Source organism: Gopherus evgoodei, chromosome 11, assembly GCF_007399415.2.
Source record: "Gopherus evgoodei ecotype Sinaloan lineage chromosome 11, rGopEvg1_v1.p, whole genome shotgun sequence".
NCBI classification, from domain to species: Eukaryota; Metazoa; Chordata; order Testudines; family Testudinidae; genus Gopherus; species Gopherus evgoodei.
In genome coordinates this window covers 8,606,556-8,633,482 of record NC_044332.1, presented here as the reverse complement: position 1 = coordinate 8,633,482, position 26,927 = coordinate 8,606,556, and the positions used below count along the sequence as shown (strand labels likewise).

Here is a 26,927-nt window from a genome sequence, read left to right as displayed (position 1 = left end):
GTCACCAGTCATGACATAAGCGGATGGCTCCCTCATTTCTCTCAATTAAAGGGATGTTCATAGAGGAGTAAGGTGTTTCAGTGTCTCCACCAGCCTCTGCTGTGAGCCCACAGTCTGGATGGTACTATAGCATTTCCACCCATTAGCAGCTTCGCTGTTTCTAAGACATGAAAATAGGCAGCTATTAAAACTAAAAAAATAATAATTCTTAATGCGTCTTTCACAGATGGAGAAACTTCAGGCCACATATGAAGAACTAAAAACTCAATCACAAGAAGAAATCAAACAGCTTTGGTCTCAACTTGATAGCACACGAGCAAGTCGACAGGAGCTAAGTGGTATGATTGAAACACATTTCGGTTCTTGCCTTAGCTCACCTAGAACAACACTGCGTGTGAAACCGTTTTTAACAAAATGTATTGAACAGGCATTCAGTCACAGGAGCATACAGCAGGAGTTGTCATACAGGATTAGATGAATGGTCCATTTAATTCAGTTTCTGGCTAGCACCAGATGTTTCAGAATAAGGGTTAAAACCCTCAAGTAGGCAATACCATGCCTATGGGGAAAATTTCAATCCTGTTCTGGTGGTTTATAATTTGTCCTGAAATATGAATGCAGAGATGCCCTACAATTTTATTGTATCAGATTATGGTGTGATGGTATCTGTGCCAAAGCTGAAGTTGCAGCAGAGCTGTCATCGCTGCTGCTGTCACTGCCACTGCTGTTTTCTGTCTGTGTTGCATTAGTAACCAGAGGACCTGTCGAACACTACAGATTACAAACAGGTAGTAAAATACAGCCCATGTCCCTTAAATCTTAAAATCAAATTTAAGATGAGATGCAATGTGGTGTAACAAACAAATGAAGAGGAGGGAGGAAGAGGGATAGCAGCAATAGGAACACACAGTTATGTCAAATAGTATTATGCACAATATGTGGAGGGGTTTTAAAGATATAAATCAACATGAAATATTGATGGCAGTAATCCCTACTGCCACCCGTAACGCTTGTCATTTGGCTGTTTATCATTACCCTGATCTTGGCCCACTTTAAAATCTGTGAACAAAGGCATAGGTTAGATTAGTTCTGAAGCTGAAATAGGGTTTCATAGTAGGTTTGAATTGAGGTGGACAAGGATTCTGGAATTGCATCTTAAAATTAAAGGGATTCATTAGTATTCAGGTGGTCATTTTAATGCTTAGTCCTTTCATCTCTAGAAGATCCACTGGGAGGGAAGAGGAATGCCCCCACAATCCCTTTGTTCTCCCTTTCTTGCAAACCGTATGTTCCTAGCAAGAGATCCTCTCACCTACTCATCCCTTACAGGGCTCTTTCTTCTCCTGCTGATGTTTATGAGGTGAGCAGAAGTGAGTGTCTTCACCTTCTGCAGACCTCGTGGGGGAAATGTCCAATCTCCCTGCTCTCCAAGGTCATGAGTTAAGGATGTTTTTGTTTTTTTTAAAAGGGAAATTTCCAGACAAAATTCTTTATGCTAGAATTAATGTTGCCAGTGTCAGCCTATGATTTTAAGTGTATATTAGCTTTTCAAGAATGTTTGGATTTTGAAAAATAATTAACCTCCAAAACCAACAAGCAGAAGAGCAAACATTTAAAAGCCAGGAAAGTGAGTTTAAATTTGCAGTTCTCAAACAAGATACTAACTCATAAAAATTACAACAAAAACATTTATTCTGTCCCAGTATGTTTGCAATGCAACATATAATGTAGCCATAAGTAAAGTTACGTTTTTGTCACGGGTATTTTTAGTAAAAGTCATGGACAGGTCACGAGCAGTAAACAAAATTTCATGGTCCATGACCTGTTCATGACTTTTACTATATACCCCTGACTAAAACTGGATGTGTGTGTGCGCGGTGAGTGCTCGGGGAAGTGGCCTCGAGGGGGTGCCATGGGTGCTTGGGTGGGGAGGGTTTGTGGAGCTGGGGAAGCGGTGCCCTCCAGCTCTAGTTCCACGTGCTGCCTCTGCTCTGCCTCAGCCTCCGGATCTGTAGCTCTCATTGGCTGGGAACCTCCGTCAATGGGAGCTGCGAGGCTGGTGCCTGCAGGTGGAGGCAGCATGTGGAGCTAGGAGCTGAGGCAGGGGAGTACCTGTCAGCCTTCCAGGGAGTCCCCTTCCCCCCAGGTAAGCACTGCCCCCCACACCTCAATCCACAGCCCTGAGCTTGCGCCCTAGCAGCAGCTGGTGTGACTGGCCCAGGGGCTGCCTGAGCTGCTCAGGCGGCTCCCAGGCCAGCCGCATGGGCTGCTGCAGAAGTCACGGAGGTCTTGGAAAGTCATAAATATTGCATGCTTTTTAAAAAAAAGTTGGTCTTATGGAAACGTCTAAAGGTAGTTATGCTGAAATGTAAGTGTAAGGTAGAGAAAACAGAGAGTGAAGTGATGGTAAAATCTGCCATTGATAGCATTCATTTTATACTCAGTGTACTATAGACATCTCCTGAATGAGAATTGTCTTAAAACAAAAGTTTGTTAACTTAGATCTTAACGTACATGTTCTACAGCTGTATACATCATCCATTTTGTAAATGGATTGTTCAGAGAGCTGGTGCCTTTTGATTAGATGGTGTGTGACATGGCCACACTTGTATGTGCACAAAGTGTTGCACAATTGATATAAGAATGAAAAAGACCTCAGACGACTGTGCTTTTGCCATTAGTTGTATTAGCATGCAGCTTTATTGGGATTATGCAGTTTAGATGTTAGTTCACTTGCGATGTCTCTACTTGGCATAGTTAAGGATATGTCATTGTCTTTTGTCTGGAAATGTAATTGTATATATTCAAATTAGTATAGCTGTCCAGTCTGCTTTTGGAACCTTGATTCCATAATATCTGGTGGTAACAGGTTGCACAGGCTAATTATGTGTTGTTGGTTTTATCAGATTTGAGTTTGTGAGTTTTTGACTACATGGGGTCCTCCTTGTTCTTGAATTACCAAAGTAAATATGAAAGGGTGCCTGACTTCTGTGCTCTTGTTATTTTCAGTAGCTCTGTCATATTTGCTGTCTAGACTAAGTGGTCCTAACCTTATTGAATATTAATATCTTTTCATGCTCCTAATCACTGCTGTTACCATTCTGTGGACCTTCTTCTATTTCTGCTTCATCTCATAGGAGATGGTGTGATCAGAATGCAACCCAGGGCTCCAGGTGAGGGCATGCTCTGGATTTATATGATGACAGAATCATTATCCATTCTCTTTCTTAATAGCCCTGAATAACTTAGTTTCCTTTTTTCTTTTCTCAGCTAGCCCTTTCCCTGTCCCTTCTCACAGCACATTGAGCTGTCCACAGTGACACCCACGTTTTCTTCCTGAGTAGACAGCTGTTTTTTAGAATACATCAACATTTATGTAGAGTTCTAATTATTCCTTCCAGTACACACTGAATTCCATAAGCCCTGTTTCCCAGTATCTATCTATCTTAATCCCTCTGAAATTATATTCTTGAATAATGTAAATAATTGTCTGCAACTTTGCCTCCTTTATGTTCGCACCCTCTTCTAATTAGTTAGTCCTCCTAATGACCCATGATGCATCCCACTACTAGTCTGTCCTTTGTTTTCTACCTCTTCACCAGTTCCTAATCTATCACAGCCACTGGTGAGGGACTTCAACAAAGCCCTTCTGAAAGTTCATGTATACAGAAACCTATGAATCTCCTTCATCTACTATTCTCTTGGCTTCCTACAAGAACTGTAATTGTTTGAAGACATGTACTCAACAAAGCCATGGCATTCTAACATTTTTACATGATGGGGATTAGTCCACACTTGGCCAACCTATGAGCAAAGCAAATCCTTTGACAAGATTAAATTTACATTTAAGTGTTAGATTTACATTTTTCAAAGTAGTTTGTGCTAGGAAGGCTGTTTCTGGGGTTAATCAATTTAATTCAAAGCAGCTACAGTAATTCATCTTACTCCTGCTTCATGGGAGCACTAGAAGGTGCAGGGTTCAACCCCCATTGCAGGGATTTGCATCATCATCATCATCCCTAGCTCTTATATAGTGCTTTACAAAGGAGGTCAGTATCATAATCCTCATTTTACAGATTCTCAGTCCTGAATAATATTGTTAGATGCTGCTAGACTAGGCCTAAGTGTGGGGTAAATGGGGTTGTGGCTATGTTTTCTCTGCTCTCTCACCCCTTAATTTGTACTCAGTTTAAGATGTAGCAAGACCTGCTCTGCTAATCCTCCCAAAAATGTTGAGGCATTGGCATTATGTCTTTGAAGGCATAACTCTTTCTGATGCAGCCTGTTGGGTTCTGTGCTTTTCTCCCCACCCAAAATACAGTTCATCTTCATAGGATCTATGTTTGAGTCCAAAGTGCTTGTGTGTTTTTTTGTTTTTTTATTAAAAACAAGATTATAGGTATTTGGGTTTTTTTTCCATCTTCTACCCAGAGTTAAAAGAACAGCTTCTGGCTCGCACATCACATGTGGATGAAATAGAACGCTTAAAGCAAGACTTTGAACAGCAGCAGCAGCAAAGAAGAAACGAACATGAAACTGAATTGGAACAACTGAGAATTTATTTTGAAGAGAAATTAGGGGCAGCTGAAGAAAGCTACAGAGAAGAATTAACTCTGCTGCATCAGAGGCTACAAGAATTAAAGGAATACTCTTTGTTGGAGTCAGAGATTAGTCAAGATCAGCCTTTAGATATCAGGTGATGACTGTTCTTTTTTTAAATCTCATCTGTGACAAAATGCACTCAACTTTCCTTTCCTAGAAAAGACTTTAGGCTTTGTGTGTGTATTTGGATTGGTGGTGAGAGGTCAGAAACCCCAGGGTGAAAGTTAGTAATGGATACAGACAGTTTTTTGGATGCAGACAGGTTCTTATTGAAATGGTTGTTCAGAAGTATTTGACTAGATGCTGGTCTGTACATACGTATACGCTAATATCTTAAGAATCAATAAATTCTTCTAATTCTACATTTTATAAAGTGAGTGTTCAAGTTAATTTTCTAAATCCCTTTTCTCTGCTCAGCTCCTCGGTCACACTTTTAGAAGAGGCAAGTGAAAAAGAGAGAAGAGATACACTAGACCAACTAACTCAGCAACTGGAGCAGCACAAGGTGAAGTGTCAATTTTAACAAAAATGATAGTGCACATATAAAAATCTGCGCAAAAACATGACAGTTGCTTCACATCTCTTAGCTTGGTTTTAATAGCAGATGCTGTACTGAGGTCTTGTATTACTATTGTTTTGTTGTTTTTACCAAGCATATTATAAGGTATTGTCTTAAAACTATACAACTTGACCAAATAAGTGAACAAAGGATGTTTTTGATGCATTTTTTGCTTTTTTGTTACTTGCTGTTTTAGAGATAAGTATTTCAAGAGTTGCCATGGCACTTGGGAAGTTTTTTTCCCCTGTGTGGCTCCTGGCTGAGTGCTGCAATGGGGTCCTGGTTCAAGACTAGGGCTTCTAGGTGCTATGGTAATAGAAATGATAGTATAAGCAGTCTCCTTCCCCCATGTTAGTGTCAAAACACTTGACAAGCTCCCTACTCAGGTGCCTACAGGCATTTCCCACTCTCATAGATCCTCTGGCAGCTCCTGGAGCTCTACTTTACCTTGTGGCAGTATGGCTGTGTAAGCAGAGTTAGGCCTTCTGGGGATCCTTCTACTCCCAGAGTTGAGGAGGTAGAGGTGGGTGTAGAAACAAGAATGTTCTGTGGAGGCAGACTGGTAAGTGAACTTGTATGTTTACAATATGCAATATGCACTTACTGTCAAATTAATTCTTTAACCTAATTATCTGAAGGATAAAGGTATCTGTCTCTGTTCTGAATGTGTGTTTTCTACAGGAAGAACTTACTTGTTTGCGACTGCAAATGGAGGAAAAACACAGACATGAACTAGACTCCTTAAGATCTTCCCTCGCACTCCAATATAAGGAGGACCTGATGAAGATGAAGATGGATCTCTCAGACAGATATATTTCAGAAATTGAGGAATTAAAAAAGAAACATTGTCTAGATCTTGAACAACTCCGTGCCAAGCTTTCAGAAGAGCACATCAAAGGTCAGATGTACTTGCAGGTTCATGTGTAAAATGGAAAGCTGCTTGGATTGTCAAAACTTTTTTTTATCTTTAGGCTTTAAAAGATTATTTGAAGGAATATGAAAATTCGAAATTAGTTTGAAATTGCATAAAAGAAATCTAGCACTTTAAACTTGTTAATAATGGTACTGAGAATTGTTTGTTTTTATGATTCTTTTGGTGGGAGGGATATCTCAGTGGTTTGAGCATTGGCCTGCTAAACCCAGGGTTGTGAGTTCAATTCTTGAGGGGGCAATTTGGGGATTGAGTAGGGGGTTGGACTAGATGATCTCCTGAGGTCCCTTCCAAACCTAATAATAATCTATAATTCTTCATTTTCATAAATATTCCTGCTGTAGAGTCCTAAATGTGAGTTTCTAGAATATAATGAACTACAGGAACTATTACCACAGGAGTGTCTCATGTATGTAACTTGCCATATTGGATGCTTAGAAGGGCCCTGTCAAGTTGTTGCACTTCTTTCTGAAAATTTCTCTACTTTAGCGTTACAAGAAACCTAGACCACTAGCAGAAAGAGACTGGAGGGAAAAAATCCTGTTCCCTATCTCTTCACTTTTTGATTTTCATGGCTTTAATAGCACTTAGTGTACAGTAGAGTTCACTGTTTTCCCTGCATATTCCATTGGTAAGTTTCTTCATTTGTGCAGATCTTTCACGCAGCCTTGTGGGGGAGAGAATTATATTAAAAGTCAGGAAAATATTACTTTAAAAATTGGCCAGAGAGCTCAAGCTAAAGAAATAATCCCCTGCTAAAAACCCAGATCTTTTGCTATTTTACTACTTTGGCTAACTAAGTTTAACAAAGGAATGTTCTGTATGGCGTAAGCAATGTTTTATGCAATTTCTTACCACTGTCCCTTTTTTCCTGAAAGAAACATGCTGCTTCTATTATGCTATTTATACTAAAATTATACTATTTATACTAAAATAGTGCAAAGCAATTTCAAGAGGTTTCTATGTAAATTTTACATGTGCCATGAAGGTGTGGGGAGGAGATAGTGGTAGGTCTTATATGTATTTCCTCTCTGAGGGTACGTCTACACTACGAGATTATTCTGATTTTACATAAACTGGTTTTGTAAAACAGATTGTATAAAGTTGAGTACACGCGGCCACACTAAGCACGTTAATTCGGCAGTGTGCGTCCATAGTCCGAGGCTAGCGTCGATTTCCGGAGCGTTGCACTGTGGGTAGCTATTCCGTAGCTATCCCATAGTTCCCGCAGTTGCCCCCACTCATTGGAATTCTGGGTTGAGATCCCAGTGCCTGATGGGGCAAAAATCATTGTCGCGGGCGCTTCTGGGTAAATGTCGTCAGTAATTCCTTCCTCCGGGAAAGCAATGGCAGACAATCATTTCGTGCCCTTTTTCCCTGGATTGCCCTGGCAGATGCCATAGCACGGCAACCATGGAGCCCGTTCAGCTTTTTTTTTTTTTTTTTTACTGTCACCGTATGTGTACAGGATGCCGCTGACAGAGGCGATACTGCAGCGCCACACAGAAGCATTCATTTGCTTTTGCCTGATAGCAGAGACGATTATCAGTTGTTCTGTACTGTCTGCTGCTATCATGAGTGCCCCTGGCTGAGGTCGGCGGGGGCGCAAAGGCAAAAATGAGAATGACTCCCCGAGTCAAGCCCTCCTTTATGGTATCTAAAAATAGACAGTCCTACCTAGAATATGGGGCAAGTGTACTAGAGAACCAGTGTATCAGAGAACCAGAGAGCACAGCTGCTCCATGTCAGATCCCGTAGAAATGATGAGCTGCATGCCATTCACGGGGGTTGCCCCTGCAAGAACTCCATCCGTTGCTTCCCTCCTCCCCAACCTTCCTGGGCTACCGTGGCAGTGTCCCCCCCATTTGTGTCATGAAATTATAAAGAATGCAGGAATAAGAAACAGTGACTTGTTAGTGAGATAAAATGAGGGAGAGGCAGCCTCCAGCTGCTATGACAGTCCAGGCAGGCCATTAAGCGGTGTGGGGGAGAGGAGCCCAGCATCCCGCTGCTATGACAGTCCAGGCAGTACAGAATCTTTTCTTTACACATGAAAGGGAGGGGGCTGATGGAGCTCAGCCCCCAGTTGCTATGATGAAGACGGTTACCAGCTGTTCTGTGCCATCTACTGGGAATGACCAGGAATCATTCCTATTTTTACCCAGGTGGCCCCCCCGGCCGGCCTCACCTGAGGCCAGCCAGGGGTATTCAGCAGCTATCAAGCATATTGTACTGTCTGCCACTGGGAAGGGAAGAGGAGCGGATACTGCTCTTTACTGCCGCAGCATCGCGTCTACCAGCAGCATTCAGTACACATAGGGTGACATTAAAAAAATTCAAGAAACGATTTTTTTCCCTTTTCTTTCACGTAGGGGGGAGGGGGTACATTGACGAGCTATACCCTGAACCATGCCAGACAATGTGTTTGAACCTACAGGCATTGGGAGCTCAGCCAAGAAAGCAAATACTTTTCAGAGACTGCTGTGGACTGTGGGATAGCTGGGGTCCTCAGTACCCCCTCCCTCCCTCCATGAGCGTCCATTTGATTCTTTGGCTTTCCGTTATGCTTGTCACGCAGCACTATGTAGCCTGGAGATTTTTTTCAAACGCTTTGGCATTTTGTCTTCTGTAACGGAGCTCTGATAGAACAGATTTGTCTCCCCATACAGCGATCGGATCCAGTATCTCCCGTACAGTCCATGCTGGAGCTCTTTTTGGATTTGGGACTGCATCGCCACCCATGCTGATCAGAGCTCCACGCTGGGCAAACAGGAAATGAAATTCAAAAGTTCACGGGGCTTTTCCTGTTTACCTGGCCACTGAATCCGCGTTCAGATCGCTGTCCAGAGCGGTCACAGTGGTGCACTGTGGAATACCGCCTGGAGGCTAATACCGTCGATTTGCGTCCACACTAACCCTAATCCGATATGGTAATACCGATTTTAGCGCTACTTCTCTCTTTGGGGAGGAGTACAGAAACCGATTTAAAGAGCCCTTTATATCGACGTAAAGGGCCTCGTAGTGTGGATGGGTACAGCGTTACATTGGTTTAACGCTGCTAAAATCAGTTTAAACGCGTAGTGTAGACCAGGCCTGAGATGGTGTATGTGAGAGCAAAGCTTTTTGGACTTGGCATCCGTACCGTGAAAGATAGCCATGTTCTACTGTGAGTAGAGTTGGTTGAATCACGTAAGTCAGGTGTTATTTAATTTGCTATTTATCAAATCATTTATAAAAAATGTACTATATTTCTGTTATTCAGCAATCTCTAATGTGAGGTACTGGACAAACTGTTCAAATTAAAAATTCATTATCCTGCTAATTTTTGGCAAAGCTGCTTTTCTGCTATTTTGGGGGAGGTTGTGTTTATAAATATTGTTTGTTGTTTACTGAGGATATGCTTGAGCTGAGAGAATATTTCATCTTCAGAAAATCTGTCACCTCACTATCCACTAGGCTCTGAAAAAGTTATGACCTGTTCCTTCTACCATTTATATTTGAGATGCTGATAGGCTTCATAGGTGGTGATAATGTATAGTAGATTAAAAGGTAGTTCATAGATTCTAGTGCCAGAAGGGACCATTATAAGAAATGTAAGTGGAAACATTTTATTAAGTACTTCTTGGTAGACCTGAAATTGAGAGAGCCACTGATGTGTTTACTATTTTACTGTTATGACTGAGCTTCACTTTTTTACTTTTATGAATCATCAAGGTCCATTAAAACAAACTGCAAAATGTTTTTTTTCCACCGTCAATCCAGAAATTACCAAGCTGCGTCTACAGAGTGCTCAAGATGCAGCACGCCAGGTTGAAGCAGAGGTTGCTGAACGAGTATGTGTGCTGGACAATGAGCACAAAGCTAAACTCTCCCTCCTTCAGTCTGAGAAACAGCACATTGCAGAACTGCAAGGAGAAATACAACACTTAGAGAGAGAGATTACTAAACTCAAGGATATTGGTGTCCAGCATGAAACCCAGCTGAAAGAGGAGATGGAAAAGGTAGTATGTATTAATTTGTTTTTTGTATTTAATATGACATAAGTATGTCAAATACAACATCTGCCAGGCGTAAAGCAAAATTAATGAGAATAGTGACTGGAACAATACTTACCATTTGAACTTTCTTATCTGTAGGGGGTCTTAGCATTAATGGGAGTTGCATAGCTAAAACGTTGTAATGTTCTGATGAGTTGGGTCTGCAAATGAGTGATGCATATGTAAAGGTTGAAGTTGAGCAGTTTCATAGGAACTTAAATCACCCCTATTCTTCAACCTTTGCCCACATTTGAAATTACATTAATACCATTTCAGATTTGCGCCCTAACCAGAAAGATGAGGATCTGAAGTGTATGCTATGCTTATTTCCCCTTGTGACTGACATAATGGCAAGTATAGGGAATGAGAGGAGGAGGATCTTAGACAAAAGTTGAAAAACTTAAATTCAGGCTTTAGGGCATTTTGATGTGAAGATTTTTTTTGGAATTTAGTCATTATTTAAATTTTCCTTTACTACTTTTTTGGTATTCTTAATAGTGCTTTAACTTAAATAAGGCATCAACAAATTGACACCTAAATCTTGTTTTTTGCTTTGCAAGCTCACCAAGCACAAGATTTGAATATTGAGATGGTTCTTAGAAGATGGTAAAATTGTTAATTTTTGTGTGTGTGGTGGCCCACCTTTTCATGCATTGTGTCCTGTGGGCCACCTTTTTTCTCTTCTTGTTCACCAGTCAGTGTCACACAGATCTCCTCCTCCTATTTACAGTTCTATAACATCCCTGCAATTACTTATGTAGAAAAGTAAAATGTTTAATGCATTTTAGCTGTCTTTTAATGTCATTTAGCTGCTGAAAATATGGTGGCAAACCCAGGACTTATCATCAGTCGAATCTCTGAAGACCATAGTGGTCCACAGTCGAGGACCTGTAGGAGTTTAAATAGCTAATAAGAGTATTTTATTCAATCGATATGGTTTCACCTCTTTATCTATTTTTGTAATGTTCATAGATAAAATGTAAACTTGTTGATAATCACAAGAATGAATTAAAAAGAGCTAGAGAAGAGGTCCAGCAAATGGAACAACTGCACAAAGAAAAGGAGGAGGAATGGAAGTGTGAAAGAGAGGCCCTGAGGATCAAAGCTGAAGAGAAGTTATCACAGTTACGTACAGAACTTGAAGACAAGGCAGAGTATGAGAAGCAAACTTTGCAAAAGAAATTTGAACTTCGTGAAGCTGAAATGAATCAGCTTCAGGATCAACAGGCTGCCAGAATTGTAGAACTGGAGAAGTCCCTAAAGGAGCAGCAGAACAGTCTGCAGCAGCTAGAGGATAGCTTGGCAAGTATGCAGACTACACAGAAAGCTCAGGCGCAGTATGACAGCGAACTGCAAGCTGCCAGAACACTCATGGAAAAAGATTTGGAAAAAGCCACATTTGAGCTCCAAGAGGAATGTGCAGCTAAACTTATGGAAGCACAGAACAAGTATGTAATTAATTGGTTTTTACTGTTCTTGATTTAAAACCTCATAAGAAATGGCAACTAAAAATTTTGCCACTTGGTGGCACCAAAATTATCGAAATATAACAACATGCATTATTTTAGCAATGAGCGATAGTGTTATCCAGGACGTCTCACTGCTAGATTTTACTTCATATAAATACACACTAAGACCAGCAGTTATTAAAAAATAATCACTACAGTATTACATATAGAAACAAATGGGAACTTCAGTTTTGTACTTCTAATCTGCTAGTAAGGGAAACATCCAGCCTTGCCTCTTTCTGTTCAGTTCACACTAAACGGACGCTCCGAATGTGTTTACAAAGCAAGTACCACAGATTTCCCCACACTGCCCTGTTAATATACCTTCATTGTGAGTTAAAGGGAATAATCTCTGTGTGTGCACATTAAATGCTTATCTATGTGGATGCTGCCACCTATATTAATGATTTTTGTAATATGGGCACTTGATCATCTCAGGTTATTGCTTAGTAGACATCTCACTTTACATAGGCCATTGCACTGCTCTAAGATAATTCCTTTGTGTTGCTATGGATAAAATGGGTAAAAATGTGATGATCAAATTTAACAATTTTTGCCTAGTTTTTATTCTTTGGATCTTATCAATGCTTGTTTGACAACATTCTTAATTTTCTTGGAAATTAGATTTATGGAGGAACACAAAGTTATGACTCAAAAATTCACTACAGAGCAAGAGGTTCTCCTCCAAGAGTTGAAAGGGAAGCATGCTGATGAGCTAGAACTCCAAAGTCAACAGTTACAGGAGAAGCATAAGCAACAGATTTTATCCCTCACAGCTGAGCTGCAGACAAAGCACCAAGCTGAAACTGAGACACTTAAATCTACATTACAAAGCAAACAGCAGGCTCAGCTTGAAGCTCATATAGCTGAGCTGCAGGCAAAGCATCAAGCACAAATTGATGAACTGGAAGCTAAACACTTGTCAAATCTGGATTCTTTGGAGTCTTCGTACCTGTCTGAAATTCAGATTATACGAGATGAGCACAAACAAGTTGTTGAGGAGCTACAGATGCATTTCACAGAGGAGCTGCAGGAGAAGGATAAGGCAAATCAAGCAATTCTGACTCAGGAACTGGAAAGGCTGAAATTAAAACATTCCGAAGAGCTGCAACTTGCACAGGACAATCTGAAAATTGAGTTAGCTACTATTCATATTGAAAAACTCAAAGCTATGGCTGCTGAACTGGAAGAAGCTCATAAGGTGAGTCGGGGGAAAGCATGAGTTTGAGTTTAGATTGATTTCAGATGAAAAACTGTTGGTTTTGAAACTTATTTTCCATAGTTGTTTTGTTCTGTTTGCGAAATGCTCTATTGATTGAGCAGCTACTGTTTAACTCTTTTGTAATAGTTTTCTTAATTGTTAAGAACAAAGGCAAAAGGAGAGAAATTATAAGCATATACATCAGGGGTAGGCAACTTATGGGACGCATGCCGAAGGCAGCACGCAAGCTGATTTTCGGTGGCACTCACACTGCCTAGGTCCTGGCCACTGGTCCGGGGGGCCCTTCATTTTAATTTAGTTTTAAATGAAGCTTCTTAAACATTTTGAAAACCTTATTTACTTTACATACAACAATATTTTAGTTACATATTATAGACTTATAGAAAGAGACCTTCTAAAAACATTAAAATGTATTACTGGCACGTGAAACCTTAAATTAGAGTGAATAAATGAAGACTTGGCACACTGAGGTTGCTGACCCCTGATATACATATTTAAATATGATCTTTATGAAAGCTTAGATTCTGAGTTGAATGGAAATACAAAGTTTTTCTTCTTTGTTTGTTTCACTACATGCAGAAATGTTTGAAATCTGCAGGGCTTGGAAATGAGAGAATAGTTCATACATTTTCCTCAACAGTTCTATTACTTCCCACTGTATATCATTTTGGAGAAGGGCAATCACTTACTTTGTATAAAGTATTTTTAAAATTATTTTGAAATAAAAATTTCAAAAGAAGTTTTGTGTGAACCGTTCTAGAATGGACAGCTTCCTACAGTTTTTTGCTTTTCCTTATGAAACAAAATTTTTATATTTTGAAAATGGCTTCAACCACAGTGCAGTAAGGAAGAGCTGGTAATTCTTAAGAACAGCCTAGTAGTAAAGATAGTTCTTGATTGTTACTGACATTCTTCCTTAGTGGTACATCACACAAAAATATTCTGAACTGCAAGCTCAGAATATCATTTGTTCCTTGAGACTCTGATGAGTAAACTGGCTGAGGGGAAACACAAAAGTTGGCAGTTATAGGACAATAACTCTTTTGCTTCAGTCCTAGTGTGTGACAATACTGCATCTTTATCTAGTTAAGTTATACATTTTAATATATATATATATATAGTGCAACTTACTTGGCACTCCAAAAACCTTCCATTTTGTAGCTAACTTCATCCTCCTCATTAATTAGTGCTTTGCAACTTGTTAAATGTAAAAGTAGTTTTAATAGATTCTGAGGTTTCAGCAATATCATAGTAAACCTCCGATCCTGCTAAATCACATTTTGCATAATTTTAGAAACTTGAACAGAACTTAGGAAGTCTTGAAATATGTTATGCTTCCAGTACATTGAAATAACATCTTCTAAGGGTGTTTGAAAGTGCTTTAGCTTCTTGGTATGTATCATGAGTCCCAGATGTAGGGTAGTGGCTTGTTGCTAGGATATAAAGTCCCAGCAGATGCTATTGAATATTTTCCTTCTGTTGAGTAAGGACACAAAGGGCATCCTTTTGTATTGGTTTATTTAGAGCCTAAATTTGTAAGCCTACTTGATTATACTGAAGATAAGCACAAAAGTTGCCACTCCTTGTCCCTGATTCAAGAAGGCATCCCTTTTCAGGTCAACACTTAAATTGGTGCTAAAGTTCCACTGAAGGCTCATGCTTAAGTGCTCCTCATTGTAATGAATTTGATGTTGGGGGCGTTGTGGTGATGAGAGCTGTATGTGGGAAGGAACAAGAAGGCCTATAGGGATGTAATTTCTTATTACTAGTAAGTTTTTCAAAATAAATTCAAAGGTAAGTGAAGTGCATGCTCAGTCAGGGTCCAGGAGACGCTGGTGGTAAATATTGACATATGTGGTATGGAAATTCACTGGGCAGGGGGTAATTTTAATACTGCAGCATATAATTCGTGAACTGGATATAATGAGGATGTTTGCTATTTTAAAATGAATAATATTATAGGAAGATTTGAACACTGCTCTTCAAAATCAAAGATGTATGTTGGAAGAAGAAAGTCATAAGGCTCTGGATGTATTGCGTGAAGAAGTATTGCAGATGGAGGAACATCATAAAAAAGCACTAAAAGAGCTCCAAGATCTCCATGTGACAGAAGTTCAGAAACAGAAAGAAGAATACTCCTGGCAGCTGCAGGAAGAGCTGGAGAAGCTAAAAGCACAGCATGAACATGAGGAGAAGGTAAGGGCTGCTCAAATAGCTTATCTTCTGAAATAGAACACATTCAATTGCATTACCTTGACAATAACAATCACCATTGTGGAGCTGGATACTACTTGATTTGATGCACTGGTGTAAGTAAAGGAACAAAACAACCTTGAGACATTTAAACCTACCTCTAGCCTAAAGTACATTAAAATTATAACTCACTTCAATATACCGACAAACAAAATCAACAACAAAAGACACACACATATACAGGCATGATAAGCTAAGCTAAATAAATTTATTAGAGCTTCATTTTCCTTACAGGTTTTTTTTTAACTGAAAGATTTTAAACATCCATTGTTATTTAATATGTGCACCCAATACTGACTTATTTTAATGTTGCATTATCTATTTAAGGGAAGGGAAATATTGTCTTGAAGTTCGTTGTGAGAAAAAGTGAACTATTTTGAGCAGCACTGATTTTTTCAGTGATGCTTAGGCTTCTAAGTACTGTCACTTTCGAAAATGAGATTAAAGTTCTTACCATCTTTCCTTAGAGCTTTGCCCACTTCTTTTGTTGTTAGTGTATGTACAGAAGGAAGCAAACATCAGCAAGCTTCTTGAATGAAGTCCAAGAAACATTTTTAATTACACTTCTTGGCTAGTGTTAGTGGATTGTTTTTTGTTTTTTTTGAATTATTGCTGAAATATAATAGAAACTAGATTTTTCTTTTTTCAGCCATGTACCACAGATGTTATAGTGAGGCCTCAAATGACTAAGATTTTTTTATTGCAGTATATACTGCAAAAAGAATGAAACATTTACCAGTGTGCTCTGAAGAGTCACACATGATTAAAATTGAACTTCATCTAAATACATCTGACAAAATAAATGAACAAAATACATCTCTTTTAAAGTTTTAAACTTTATTCTTTGAGCAGTGGTCCCTATATGTATTCCACTGTAGGTACTCATGTGCTTTATGTGCCTGAGACTGGAAGTTTCTTGCTGGCAATGGTGGTCCACATCTGTGCGCTTGCTCTCCTCATATTCTCCACTGAAAGTATAAGGGATGGTGTGGACTGGCAGCATTTCCAGTTCTTTCGTATTGCTGGATGTTCTGAGACAGAGCCCTCCAGTGTCCTGAACTGCTTCTCTGTCTTCAATCTGTAAATATATTCTGGGAGTGCTCCCCAGTGTGGGGTTAGATTATGCCCTGGTTATCAGGCTTTAAAAACCTATATCTCTTGCACGAATTGCTTTCTGATTAGAAACGATCATCAGCAGTACCTTTACTGCATTGGAGAAACTGCACTTTGCAACATGCCTATCTGCCATTCATTTCCCAGCCAAACCTGGCAAATGCAGGAATTCAGGCTGAGGAAAACCTTGGAGCATGCATTGAAGCTCCAATCAGACCCAGGCTTGGGGGATCCCCTTGTGTATCTGGTAGAAGTAGCCAGAAGTGTGCCTCCTAGCACCACGATGTCTGACTCAGAAGCAGGGAAGAGCAGTGCCAGAGACCTTTCTCCCTGGGCTCCCTCAATGTCTGTGGTATCTACTCCAATGCTGGCCAGGGTTAGGCAGCGGAACCCGAAGGACAGAGGACTGTCGGTACCAACCAAGAATAGTCAGCGAGACCTCAGCATATTGTTTGACGTACCAAGATCTCCTAAAGAACCATTGATTACATCGCTCCAGTGGTGTCATAAAGGGATACACACTTACATCACTCTGGAGGATATTTTTCATCCTTTTGGATCCATAATCTCCTGGAATGATGGAACTAGCTCCTAGCAGAAAGATTTTGATCCCAACAGTTGAAAGGGACTACTAAAGGGGAAGTTTGTCCCTTATCTTGTCACCAGTTGTCGCATCCCCACTCAGTGAGAACCCCCGACACTGCCAATGGAAATGCACCCGGTGTTTTCACTTCAGGGGAATTGGGTATGTCTGAAGGGCCAACATCACCTCAGCTGAGAAAGGTCAGCCCAGAGCGGGGATTGAGAATCTGCTGGGTCACATCCCAACCTCATCAATTGGAACATTTTCCTCCAGACCAGTGGCACCCAGTGTCTTGGGGGCCTCCACAGCCTATTTTCGACCCCTTGAGCTGCCCTTACTTGGGGTACATGGGACTTGTACGTATGGGTATCATGACTGTGTGTCATCCTACTGGGAGTCTCATCACCCTTCTCCAAGAGATCACCCAGAGGTTTTCCCAGAGCCCGTGGAAAAGGGGGGAAAAGGAACTGGAATCGTTGGTACTACTCATGCTGACAGGGTATCATCCTCATCTCTTGAGGAGTCAGTTGATCCAGCATCACTGTCTCTACTGGGTGATCACAATTTCAATAGCTGTTGTGGAGGGTATCAGAGAAGCTCCAGGATCTCAAGAAGAGGTTCAGGGGATACACCACAAGCTCCTGAACATCATGCAGCTGATGGGATTTAGTCTGGTAGTGTTCCATGATGGCTTCATTAGCTGAGAACAGACAAGAGCCATATGGCACAGCCTGGCAACATGTACTCTCAAAGGGACAGAGAAACAATATGTTGTCTAGTTAAAGGCACAGAGTTCTTATTTACTGACATTGCCCCACACTCATTGGTTGGTCAGGCAGCCACTGAAAGCACCAGGCAACAGCTCCCAAGGGATGCTCTTGCTGATAAAGAGGCCAAGTGCTTGGACCATATGGGGAGGAGAAATTGGTATTCACAATCACTAACCTCGAATTGTGAACATTCAACTGCCAAGTGCTGCTGTCCTGATAGGATTTTAACAACTATCTGAAGTACTTGGAGTTCAAAGAGAAACTCCCACAAGAAGATAGGGCTCAATTTCAAGCCCTTTTTGATGAGGGAAGGTTGATGTCTTCTGTACAAATCACCATGAACCGTGGCTACACTCTTTGGGTTCCCTGGGGTTGTCCAAAATAGGGATAGGACTTGCCCTTTCATTAAACTAACCTTCTCAGTTAAAAGACAGACCAGTCTTTGCACTTGCTAAAAGGCTCCAGGACAACCCTGCTTTCAGGGCGCATGTACAGCAGCCCTGTTAAGGAAATATTACAAGCAGCTGTACAAGCCCAGGCTGTTGCCACAACCCTTCAATTATCAGCAATCTTCTGAGCTGCCTTGTAAACAACAGAAGGCATGAAAATTTAGATTGATTGCTCCTACCATTTCCTCTACATCCACCCAACCTTATCCCCCAGCCAAAAGATATCTTTGATGGAATCTTGAGTGCTGAGAACCTTCAGTGAGGGCATCTTTACTGGATTCTGGTGTCTGCTTTGGTGGCTACCTAGCACCGTTTGCCAGCAACTGGAGTGTGATAACTGCAGGCAAGTGGGTGTTGAGTATCATCCATTCCAGCTATACCACTGAGTTCACCTCACCATTCCTCCAAAAACCATTTGTGCATCCCTCTTCAGGGCCCACTCTTTCAAAGAGATCCTCCTTCAGGAGATAGAATCTCTTCTTAGGAGAGCAGGAAAAGAATGATTACCACTTCAGTATCAGGGAAAAGGGGGTTTATTCAGTATTTCCTGATTCCCAAGGGAGGATGGAAGGCCATTTTTGACATCCAATACAGTATTTTTATTTGCAAATTGAAATTCTGGATGGTCACACTGGCATTAGGAATTCTGTCCCTGGATAGTCATTTGGTTCACAGCTCTCAACATGAAATAGGCATACTTTCATGTAGAAATCCACCCGTGTCACCTAAGGCAATCAGGTTCTTCTTTGTGGGTGCACCACTTCAGGTGTCGGTGCATCTCAGCGCTGTTGATCGGAGATTTTCGATGGCAGTGTCTGTCTTGGTCGCACGTGCACGGTGGTCATCTTGCGGTGCAGTTGGTGTCTCATCTAACGTGCGCACAACCTGAGCCCTCCAGTTACTTCTCAACAGTTCTTGACCAAAGGTGGAGCTCTGTAGCGGTGTCAGTGACAACCTAGGGAAATAATTAGGTATAGTTTTTCAGTGACAGTTAAGTTTCAGTTCATTAAGAGTTTAGATAGCTTTCTGTCTCCTTTTTTCTTCTTTGGAACCCACCCTCCACCTTTCGTTTTCTTTTCGTTTAAAAATTACCTCAGCGAGGGACATTTAAAAACATGCCTAGTTCACCAGGCTTTAAAAGATGCATCTTGTGCAAGGACACTATGCCAATTTCTGATGGCCACTCGCTCTGCGTCCATTGTTTAGGGAAGTTGCACATACTGCAAAAGTGGACTCACTGCAGCAACTTCAAGCCAGGGCCAGGCATGATAGAGATCTCTGCCTAAAACTTATTGTCATGGAGAAGTCCCTGCAACTAGCCTCTGACCCTGGACAACAGGGCCCCTCGACAGGAGACTATCTGGGAACCTCATAATCTGATGCAACAAAAACATTCTTCCTCAAAAAACCTGAAGAAACAATCCACATCTGCCGCGCAGGGAGAACTTTAAAAAGAAAACTTTCTCCTGCATGATCACTATCCTTGGTGCTGACCATGCTGAGTGTGAGCAGCTTTGAGGCACCTTGAACCTCCAGCACTGCCTGCACCCTGACCTCTGCTGGCAAGGTTAAGTAGTCGAGGGGCAAATACAAACCAACCTCCTCCTTCACGGCACTGACAATGCCACTGCAAGGGGTGGCACCGCAACCATCTCCAACAGCAATGCCTGGCAGCATCAGTGCCGTTGTCAGTATTGGCACAGTCTGAGGGGATCCAAGTCAGCACCAGTGGCACAGGTCAGACTTGCGCATGCTCAACCAGCACTGAACACTGTACCACAAAAATTGTCAGCACCGACAGACACAGCACTGAAACTAGCGGAATCTCGTCGCTTCACAAAACATATTGATATGGTGGTGACCTCCTCTCCGGGCTCTCCATTGTTCGGCACCAATGGCTCCTCAGTGCAGTTGTCACTGGAGCAGCCAGATTCCCCCATCGCCCCTCCTTTGTCAAGCAGTGAGGATGACGACCAGGAGGATGGTGTTTTTTCATAATGCCATTCCTCACCAACCAGCATAGGACAATCTCTGGGAACTAGGAGATACAGAGACCAGTATGCCTGAGACATGCAGCCTTGGTACAGACATAGAATCATAGGGCTGGGAGGGACCTTGAGAAGTCATCTAATCCAGTCTCCTACACTCATGCAGGATTATGTATTATCTAGACCATCCCTGACAGATGTTTGTCTAATCTGCTCTTAAAAATCTCCAATAATGGAGATTCTACAACCTCCCTAGGCATGATGATTCCTTCCAAGGTGAAAGCCTTTCTGAAGTGGGAGAAGACCCCAGAGAAGAGCCTCTTGGACCAGTGGCCAGGACCCGGGCAGTGTGAGTGCCACTGAAAATCAGCTCCCGTGCCGCCTTCGGCACGCGTGCCATAGGTTGCCTACCCCTAGAACCTTTCCACCAATAATGAGACCAGCTCCACAATGGGATCTCATTTAGTACTCTTGGTATCATCTATGTTGCTATTTAAACTGTTAGCTACATGTTCAATGTCCTAGTTGATGAACAAGGCAACAGTGTCCTTGTTGCCATCATTTTGGCCAGAAAGGTAAGTGAGCTTAGAGCCCTTATTATTCCTAGGGGAATTCTGCACCAAAAAATTAAAAATTCTGCACATAGTATTTTAAAATTCTGAAAAATTCTGTATATTTTATTTGTCAGAATAACACAATATAATCACTCTGGTTTCAATTATTTCTCTAATTTATTTAAACTGCAATACAATGGATGAAGAATTGGAGTGGGAAGCACTGGAGGAAATCCCCAAATGCCCTTGCCTAACAGTAATGTAGCTAGGTTTAACCCGTTCTTTCTAGTTATTAGTCAACAAATACATGCAGCCATGTGCTCAGTGTTACATCACAGGCAACTGAAGAGCAAGCGAGGGCTGGAGAATCAAACTCAAAATTTATATTGGCTACTGAACATCTCCAGAAAGATCAGTAGCAAACAGTTCATGGAGCACACTTTTGATAAGAAATTTTTCAGTCCAAAAGTTTAGACCAGTTCTAATCACTTGTCATAATCGTAAGCCTTTATAAGGCCATACTGTCCTTTTCACCACTCTGGAAATGCAAAGCAGAATTAAAACTTCTACACCTGTTATATACTCCTGGGAGAATTCACAAAGACAATGGGAACAGTTCAGTAAGAAAGCAGACTGCTGCATTCTGCTCTGAGGGGACAGAGCCTGCCCCACGCCTACCTCCTCATAAACACTCTGAAGCCCCTCCATGCCAAATGTGCTGCAAAAGTAAGCGAGAGGAATAGTGTGTGTCTGACTGCTCACCCCTCTCCAGGCAGTGATTTATGTCTCTACCAGCTGCTTTGGGCGCCCAAACCAACCTGCTTGGACTGCAAGGGAGAGGCTCATGACTGCTCTTGCGCCGTCCCTTTGCGTCCCTGTCAGAAGTCATTTTTCTGCAGGGAAGCAAAAGAAATCTGGGTGCGACATAAATTCCCCCAGGTGTAAAGCCTTATGACCAATTTACCGTATATGGTATAGGACAAAGTCTTACTACGGCTGCACCTGAAGTTCACCCCTAAAGTAGTTCTGGATTTCCACACAAACACATACCTGTTTTCTTTTCCCTAAGCCTCTTGCCACCAGTGAAGATAAGAGACTTCATTCCCTTGATGTGAAGCATAATTAGCTTTTTGCCTGCAAAGACTGAAATCTATCACAAAGCTGCCTCCATTGTTTATTGCCATTGTAGAATGAATGAGAGGACAAGCTATAGCCTCTCAGACTCTCTAAGTGGATTTTTGGCTGTATTCTACTTTTATCTGGTGACTCTTCCTCTCCCACACTGTGAGAGGGCTCATTCCGCTAGAGCACAAACAGCTGCATTAGCATTGCATCAGAAGGTGCCCCTGCTTGTATTTGCAAAGCAGCAATATGGAATTCAGCTTGTACCTTCACAAAACATTATGCCTTAGTTCAAGCCTCCACAGCTGATGCAGTCTTTGGTGTGGAGGTCCTACAAACATCTTTACTGCCTGCAGCCTCTCACCTGGCTCCGGTTTTCAGTCACCCACAGTGGAATACACATAAGGATCAGCACTTGAGGAAGAAAGGTAAGTTATTTACCTTTATAGTAATGAGTTTGTCAAGATGTGATCTCTATCTATATTCCACCATCCACTCTCCTTCACCTCTGTTTCAGATCCTATCCATTGATTCAAGTTAGAGGAGGAACAGGAGAGGTGATTGGCCAGTACTGCCCCTTATGCCTTTGGCATGGAGCGTGAGGAGAGCAAGGATGCAGGCACTGACTAGTGGGCACTGCTAAGAAGAATCTTCTGGTCTCAGGCTCATGTAGTGCACGTGCATTCACAGGCAGAGTGCCCGTAGGGATCACGCATCTCATATAACTCAGTTACTATAAGATTAGTAACTTCCCTTTTTTATGATACATTTTGCTTTTTCACTCTTTGCATTGCAACATTCAGTAATGAGCAATGGGACTGCTAATCATAAGTGCAATTTTTGAGAGTTCTAATGGCAATATTCGCCTTGCAAAAGTTGTTTACCTTTGGGGAAAACCTTAATTTCCTTTGGATTTGAGGGGAGGACCTTTAGGTTAGCCTGAAAATATGTACTTCCTGTGCCTTTGGGTTTTCTGCAGAAGTAGTATATGCCTGGGAAGCTAGCTTTGTTGGTCAAGTGAAAATTCTCATGCTTTAAGTGCCTTGATCCTGGAAACAGGATTTCCTGTCAGTCTAATGGCCGCAGTGATTCAGTTTACAAAGAAGAATGCAGTTGAAATTTTCCTAGAAGCCCAGTATCACTGGTCATTGGGTAATTGTTATATTGTCTTAATGAGGCACAGCTGCCATTTGTTTGACTACCCTTTCTCTGGTGTATTTCCATGATCCTTATGGGCATCAGAAGAAGCAAGCAGGTGGTGTGCTCTGCCAGTCTGAATTGATTATTAGATTAACTAGGCAATCTGTCTCATAGTACTTTGGTGTCAAGCTCCTCTCAGAATCCTCCACCTCCACTTCCATCTGCCTGTGTCTTTGCGAACTTGCACAGAGAGAAGATCTGATTTCCTTCAGTAAAGATGGAGGTGGAGTATGGCAGTTCACACCAGCTGAGAATCTGGCCTTTAGGATTGGAGGGAAAATCTCTGTGGGATTTGGGGGTGGAGTTACTGATTTTTCTCAGTAATAAAATTGATTAAAAAATCTTACAGATGTATGCCTCTGCCTCTACCTCTGAAGTGGAAACTGTGCGAGCAGCTCTCCTAGCTCAGTTTGAGGAGGTGAAATTGAAGCAGCAGCTTCAGTTCCAGGATGAGATTGAACTGCTCAAATGTCAGTCAGAGGTATTATTGGAACAGCAGATTACACAGCTAAAGGTGAGGTCTAAGATAAAATGTGTTTTAACAAATTCCAAAATGTATGTTCCAAAATGTATGGAATTTGCTGAGGTTAAACAATTATTACAAAACCTTTTCCCCAGATTGTCTTTTTAAAGTCCTAGAGACTTAGAAGTTGGAGATGGAAAAGATAAATTATCAGTTCCTAAAATGGTTTTGGGGCCAGATTACTTGCTAGTCACACGAGTCTAACTCTTCTGATTGTTTTTGTCAATTAAATCACATTAAAAGAGACTAAAAATACATTATGTTAATGTAAGCAGTTACTGTATTTGCCGCAGAGATGCTATGCAATCATGCAATCATGAATGGGAATTGATGTGGTCCATGAAGGAGCCTCTCTTTTAAGATGTCTTCTCCTTTTACTTTTCTCCTTTTTAAAATTGTTTGTAATATGTTGTACATGTACTTTGTAATGAGGTGTATTCTAAATTGGAGAACAACTCAAACAGTGCTGAAAAAAATACTATAGTAACTCCTCACATAAAGTTGTCCAGGTTAACGTTGTTAGGTTGCTGATCAGTTAGAGAACATGCCCATTTAAAGTTATCCAATGCTCTCTTATAACATTGTTTGGCAGCCGCCCACTTCGTCGACTGCTTGCAGAAAGAGCAGCCCCTTGGAGCTAGCTGGTGGGGGCTTGAAAACCAGGGTGGGCCGGCAGCTCCTCTATGTTCCCTGTCTAACCGTCGCCCAGCAGGCTATCAATTGTCAGGCATTTTAGCTGTCCTTCCTCCCACTGTCATGTTCTGCTCCTGCCCTCTGCCTTGAAGCTGCTCCTGGGAGCATCCTGCTTGCTTGGTGGTGGGGGCAGGGAGGAGGAGGAGAAAGGGGAAGAGGGGGACTAATGTCAGAGTGTCCCACTGCTCCTTTACTCCATCTCCACAGAGCGGGCCGGGCGACACGACAGGACTCAGAATGGAGGGAGCTTGCTGGCAGCAGCTGCTGTTTCAACTTGCTGATCTAATTAAAAAGGCATACTTAAAGGGGAGTCAGCGTACTTAAAGGGGCAATGCACGTCTCTTTCTCTCTCTCACACACAAGGTGTTTGTCTCTGTCTCTCTCTGCCGTGCTGTCTCCCATCCCTCCATTCGTGCTGCCTTATAGAGTGTGAGGCTACATTAACAACAACAGGCATTCCCTGGGAAATATCCCACCCTCTGACTCCACCACCTCAACCAAGCTGCACGCAATCATCATTGCTGTGTATAGTATTAAATTGTTTGTTTAAAACTTATTGTGTGTGTGTGTGGAAAAAATTTCACTGGAGCCTAACTCCCCCCCTCATTTACATTAATTCTTATGGGGAAATTGGATTCGCTTAACATCGTTTTGCTTAAAGTAGCATTTTTCAGGAACATAACTACAATATTAAACGAGGAGTGACTGTATAAAAATAATTTAAACTTGGCACTTTGTCCCTAATGCTTCAATTTAAAGTTAGGTATTAGAAGAAATGGCCTTTGTAAAACATCTATTCAGAGATAAAATGCATAATGTGTCATAAAAACGATCATGCATTTAAGGACTATATTTTACCTTCAGTTGTGATTTGTGATATACTTGTGTATGTGAATATGAAAACTTCAGTTTTTTTTTTTAAGAGATTTGTACGCATTTTATCCCGTTTAGGATTTGGAAGGAGGGAAAGAAACTGATTTCTCAGCAGAGCGAGTCTTTGAAATAGATCTGAAAGTACAGTCTATTTCTCTGACTACTTCTCTGTCTACTTCATGAAAACTAGCCTGATATAGAGCAGTGATACTCAGACTGAGGCTTGCAAGCTTCAAGTGGCTTTTTAATGTATTACCTGTGGCTCTTTGCAGTGCATGACATGTGATTTAATTATTAACCAGTCAGAATACATTTTCTGTGTTATTAACCTACTGTAGTTGATAAAATAATACTTGGTCAGTCATTCTGCTGTGAGAATAATTTGTATATATAAAAACAAAATATGTCCCCTGTGGTACTGTTACAGTACTATAGTAAATGAAAAAATGAATTCATGCTGCTGTGGCTCTTTTAGGTAATGTTGATTGCTAAGTTGGCTCCTGAACCACTGAAGTCTGAGTATCACTTACAGAAGCATACTTTGTAATACTGGCAGTGTGAGATCTTCATTGTAGAAGTTATAAACCAATTTTCAGCTTGCTTAAATACAGATTCTTCTTTGTGTAGTTTCTGTATGGATATTCCACTTCAGGTTTGCATGCACCCCGTGTTTGTTTGATCAGTCTTTTGATAGCCATGTGTGTTCAGTCTGCACATATGTCCTAGCCATCCTTTGTGCTCCACACTAGTGGTATCTAGGGCAGTGTCGAATGTGAGGGAGATTCCCATGCCTGAGCCATTCTTTTTAGGTGACACATCTGAAGAACCATCCCAGATTAAGGTGTCATAGGGGAGGGTTTTTTAACAAATTAATAAATTAAACAGTAATAAGTCACCAGGACCAGATGGTATTCACCCGAAAGTTCTGAAGGAACTCAAATATGAAATTGCAGAACTATTAACTGTGGTATGTAACCTATTGCTTGAATCATTCTGTACCAGATGATTGGAGGATAGCTAATGTGATGCCAATTTTTTAAAAAGCCTCCAGAGGTGATCCTGGCAATTACAGGCTGGTAAGCCTAACTTCAGTATTAGGCAGATGGATTGAAACAGGTGAAACAGATTAGCAGACAGATGGATGAACACCGTTTTTTCAGGAAGAGTCAGCATGGTTTTTGTAAAGGGAAATCATGCCTCACTAATCTACTAGAATTCTTTGAGGGGTCAGCAAATGTGTGAACAAGGGTGATCCAGTGAATATAGTGTATTTGGACTTTTAGAAAGCCTGTGACAATGTTCCTCACCAAAGGCTCTTAAACAACCTAATCAGTCATGGAATAAGATGGCAGGTACTCTCATAGATAAATAACTGGTTAACAGGTAGGAAACAAAGGATAAGAATAAATGGTCAGTTTTCAGAATAGAGAGAGGTAGATAATGGTGTTCCTCAGGGGTCTGTACTGGGACAAATGCAGTTCAACATATTCATAAATGATCTGGAAAAAGGGGTAAACAAAGAGGTGGCAATGTTTGCAGACAATACAAAATTATTCAAGATAGTTAAGTCCAAAGCAGATTGCAAAAAGTGACAAAGGGATCTCACAAAATAAAGTGACTGGGCAGCAAAGTTGCAGATGAAATAATGGTCACTGGAAAACATGCTCCCAGCAGAATAATGTGGGTCTAAATTAGCTGTTACCACTCAAGAAAGAGATCTTGGAGTCACTGTGAATAGTTCTCTAAAAACATTTGCTCAAAGTGCAGCGGCAGTCAAAAAAGCTAACAATGTTAGGAACCATTAGAATAGGGATAGATAATAAAAGAGTAAACATAATGTTGCTACATAAATTGATGATACACACGCACCTTGAATGCTGCAGGAAGCGCTGGTCAAGCCATCTTAAGAAAGATATATTAGAAATGGAAAAGGTACAGAAAAGGACA

General features: G+C 41.2%; 1 protein-coding gene across 2 annotated transcripts in view; it reads left to right on the top strand.

The window, feature by feature from the left end:
• Nucleotides 1–26,927, top strand: part of PCNT (pericentrin) — a 276,563-nt gene that overhangs the window by 93,351 nt on the left and 156,285 nt on the right. For both annotated transcript variants that reach the window (XM_030581110.1, XM_030581111.1), the window contains 9 exons: nucleotides 227–338; nucleotides 4,432–4,696; nucleotides 5,020–5,107; nucleotides 5,843–6,059; nucleotides 9,855–10,093; nucleotides 11,102–11,577; nucleotides 12,262–12,838; nucleotides 14,822–15,055; nucleotides 23,241–23,405. In XM_030581110.1, the coding sequence (XP_030436970.1) occupies nucleotides 227–338; nucleotides 4,432–4,696; nucleotides 5,020–5,107; nucleotides 5,843–6,059; nucleotides 9,855–10,093; nucleotides 11,102–11,577; nucleotides 12,262–12,838; nucleotides 14,822–15,055; nucleotides 23,241–23,405 (2,373 nt within the window). The remainder of the gene's footprint in view (nucleotides 1–226; nucleotides 339–4,431; nucleotides 4,697–5,019; nucleotides 5,108–5,842; nucleotides 6,060–9,854; nucleotides 10,094–11,101; nucleotides 11,578–12,261; nucleotides 12,839–14,821; nucleotides 15,056–23,240; nucleotides 23,406–26,927) is intronic.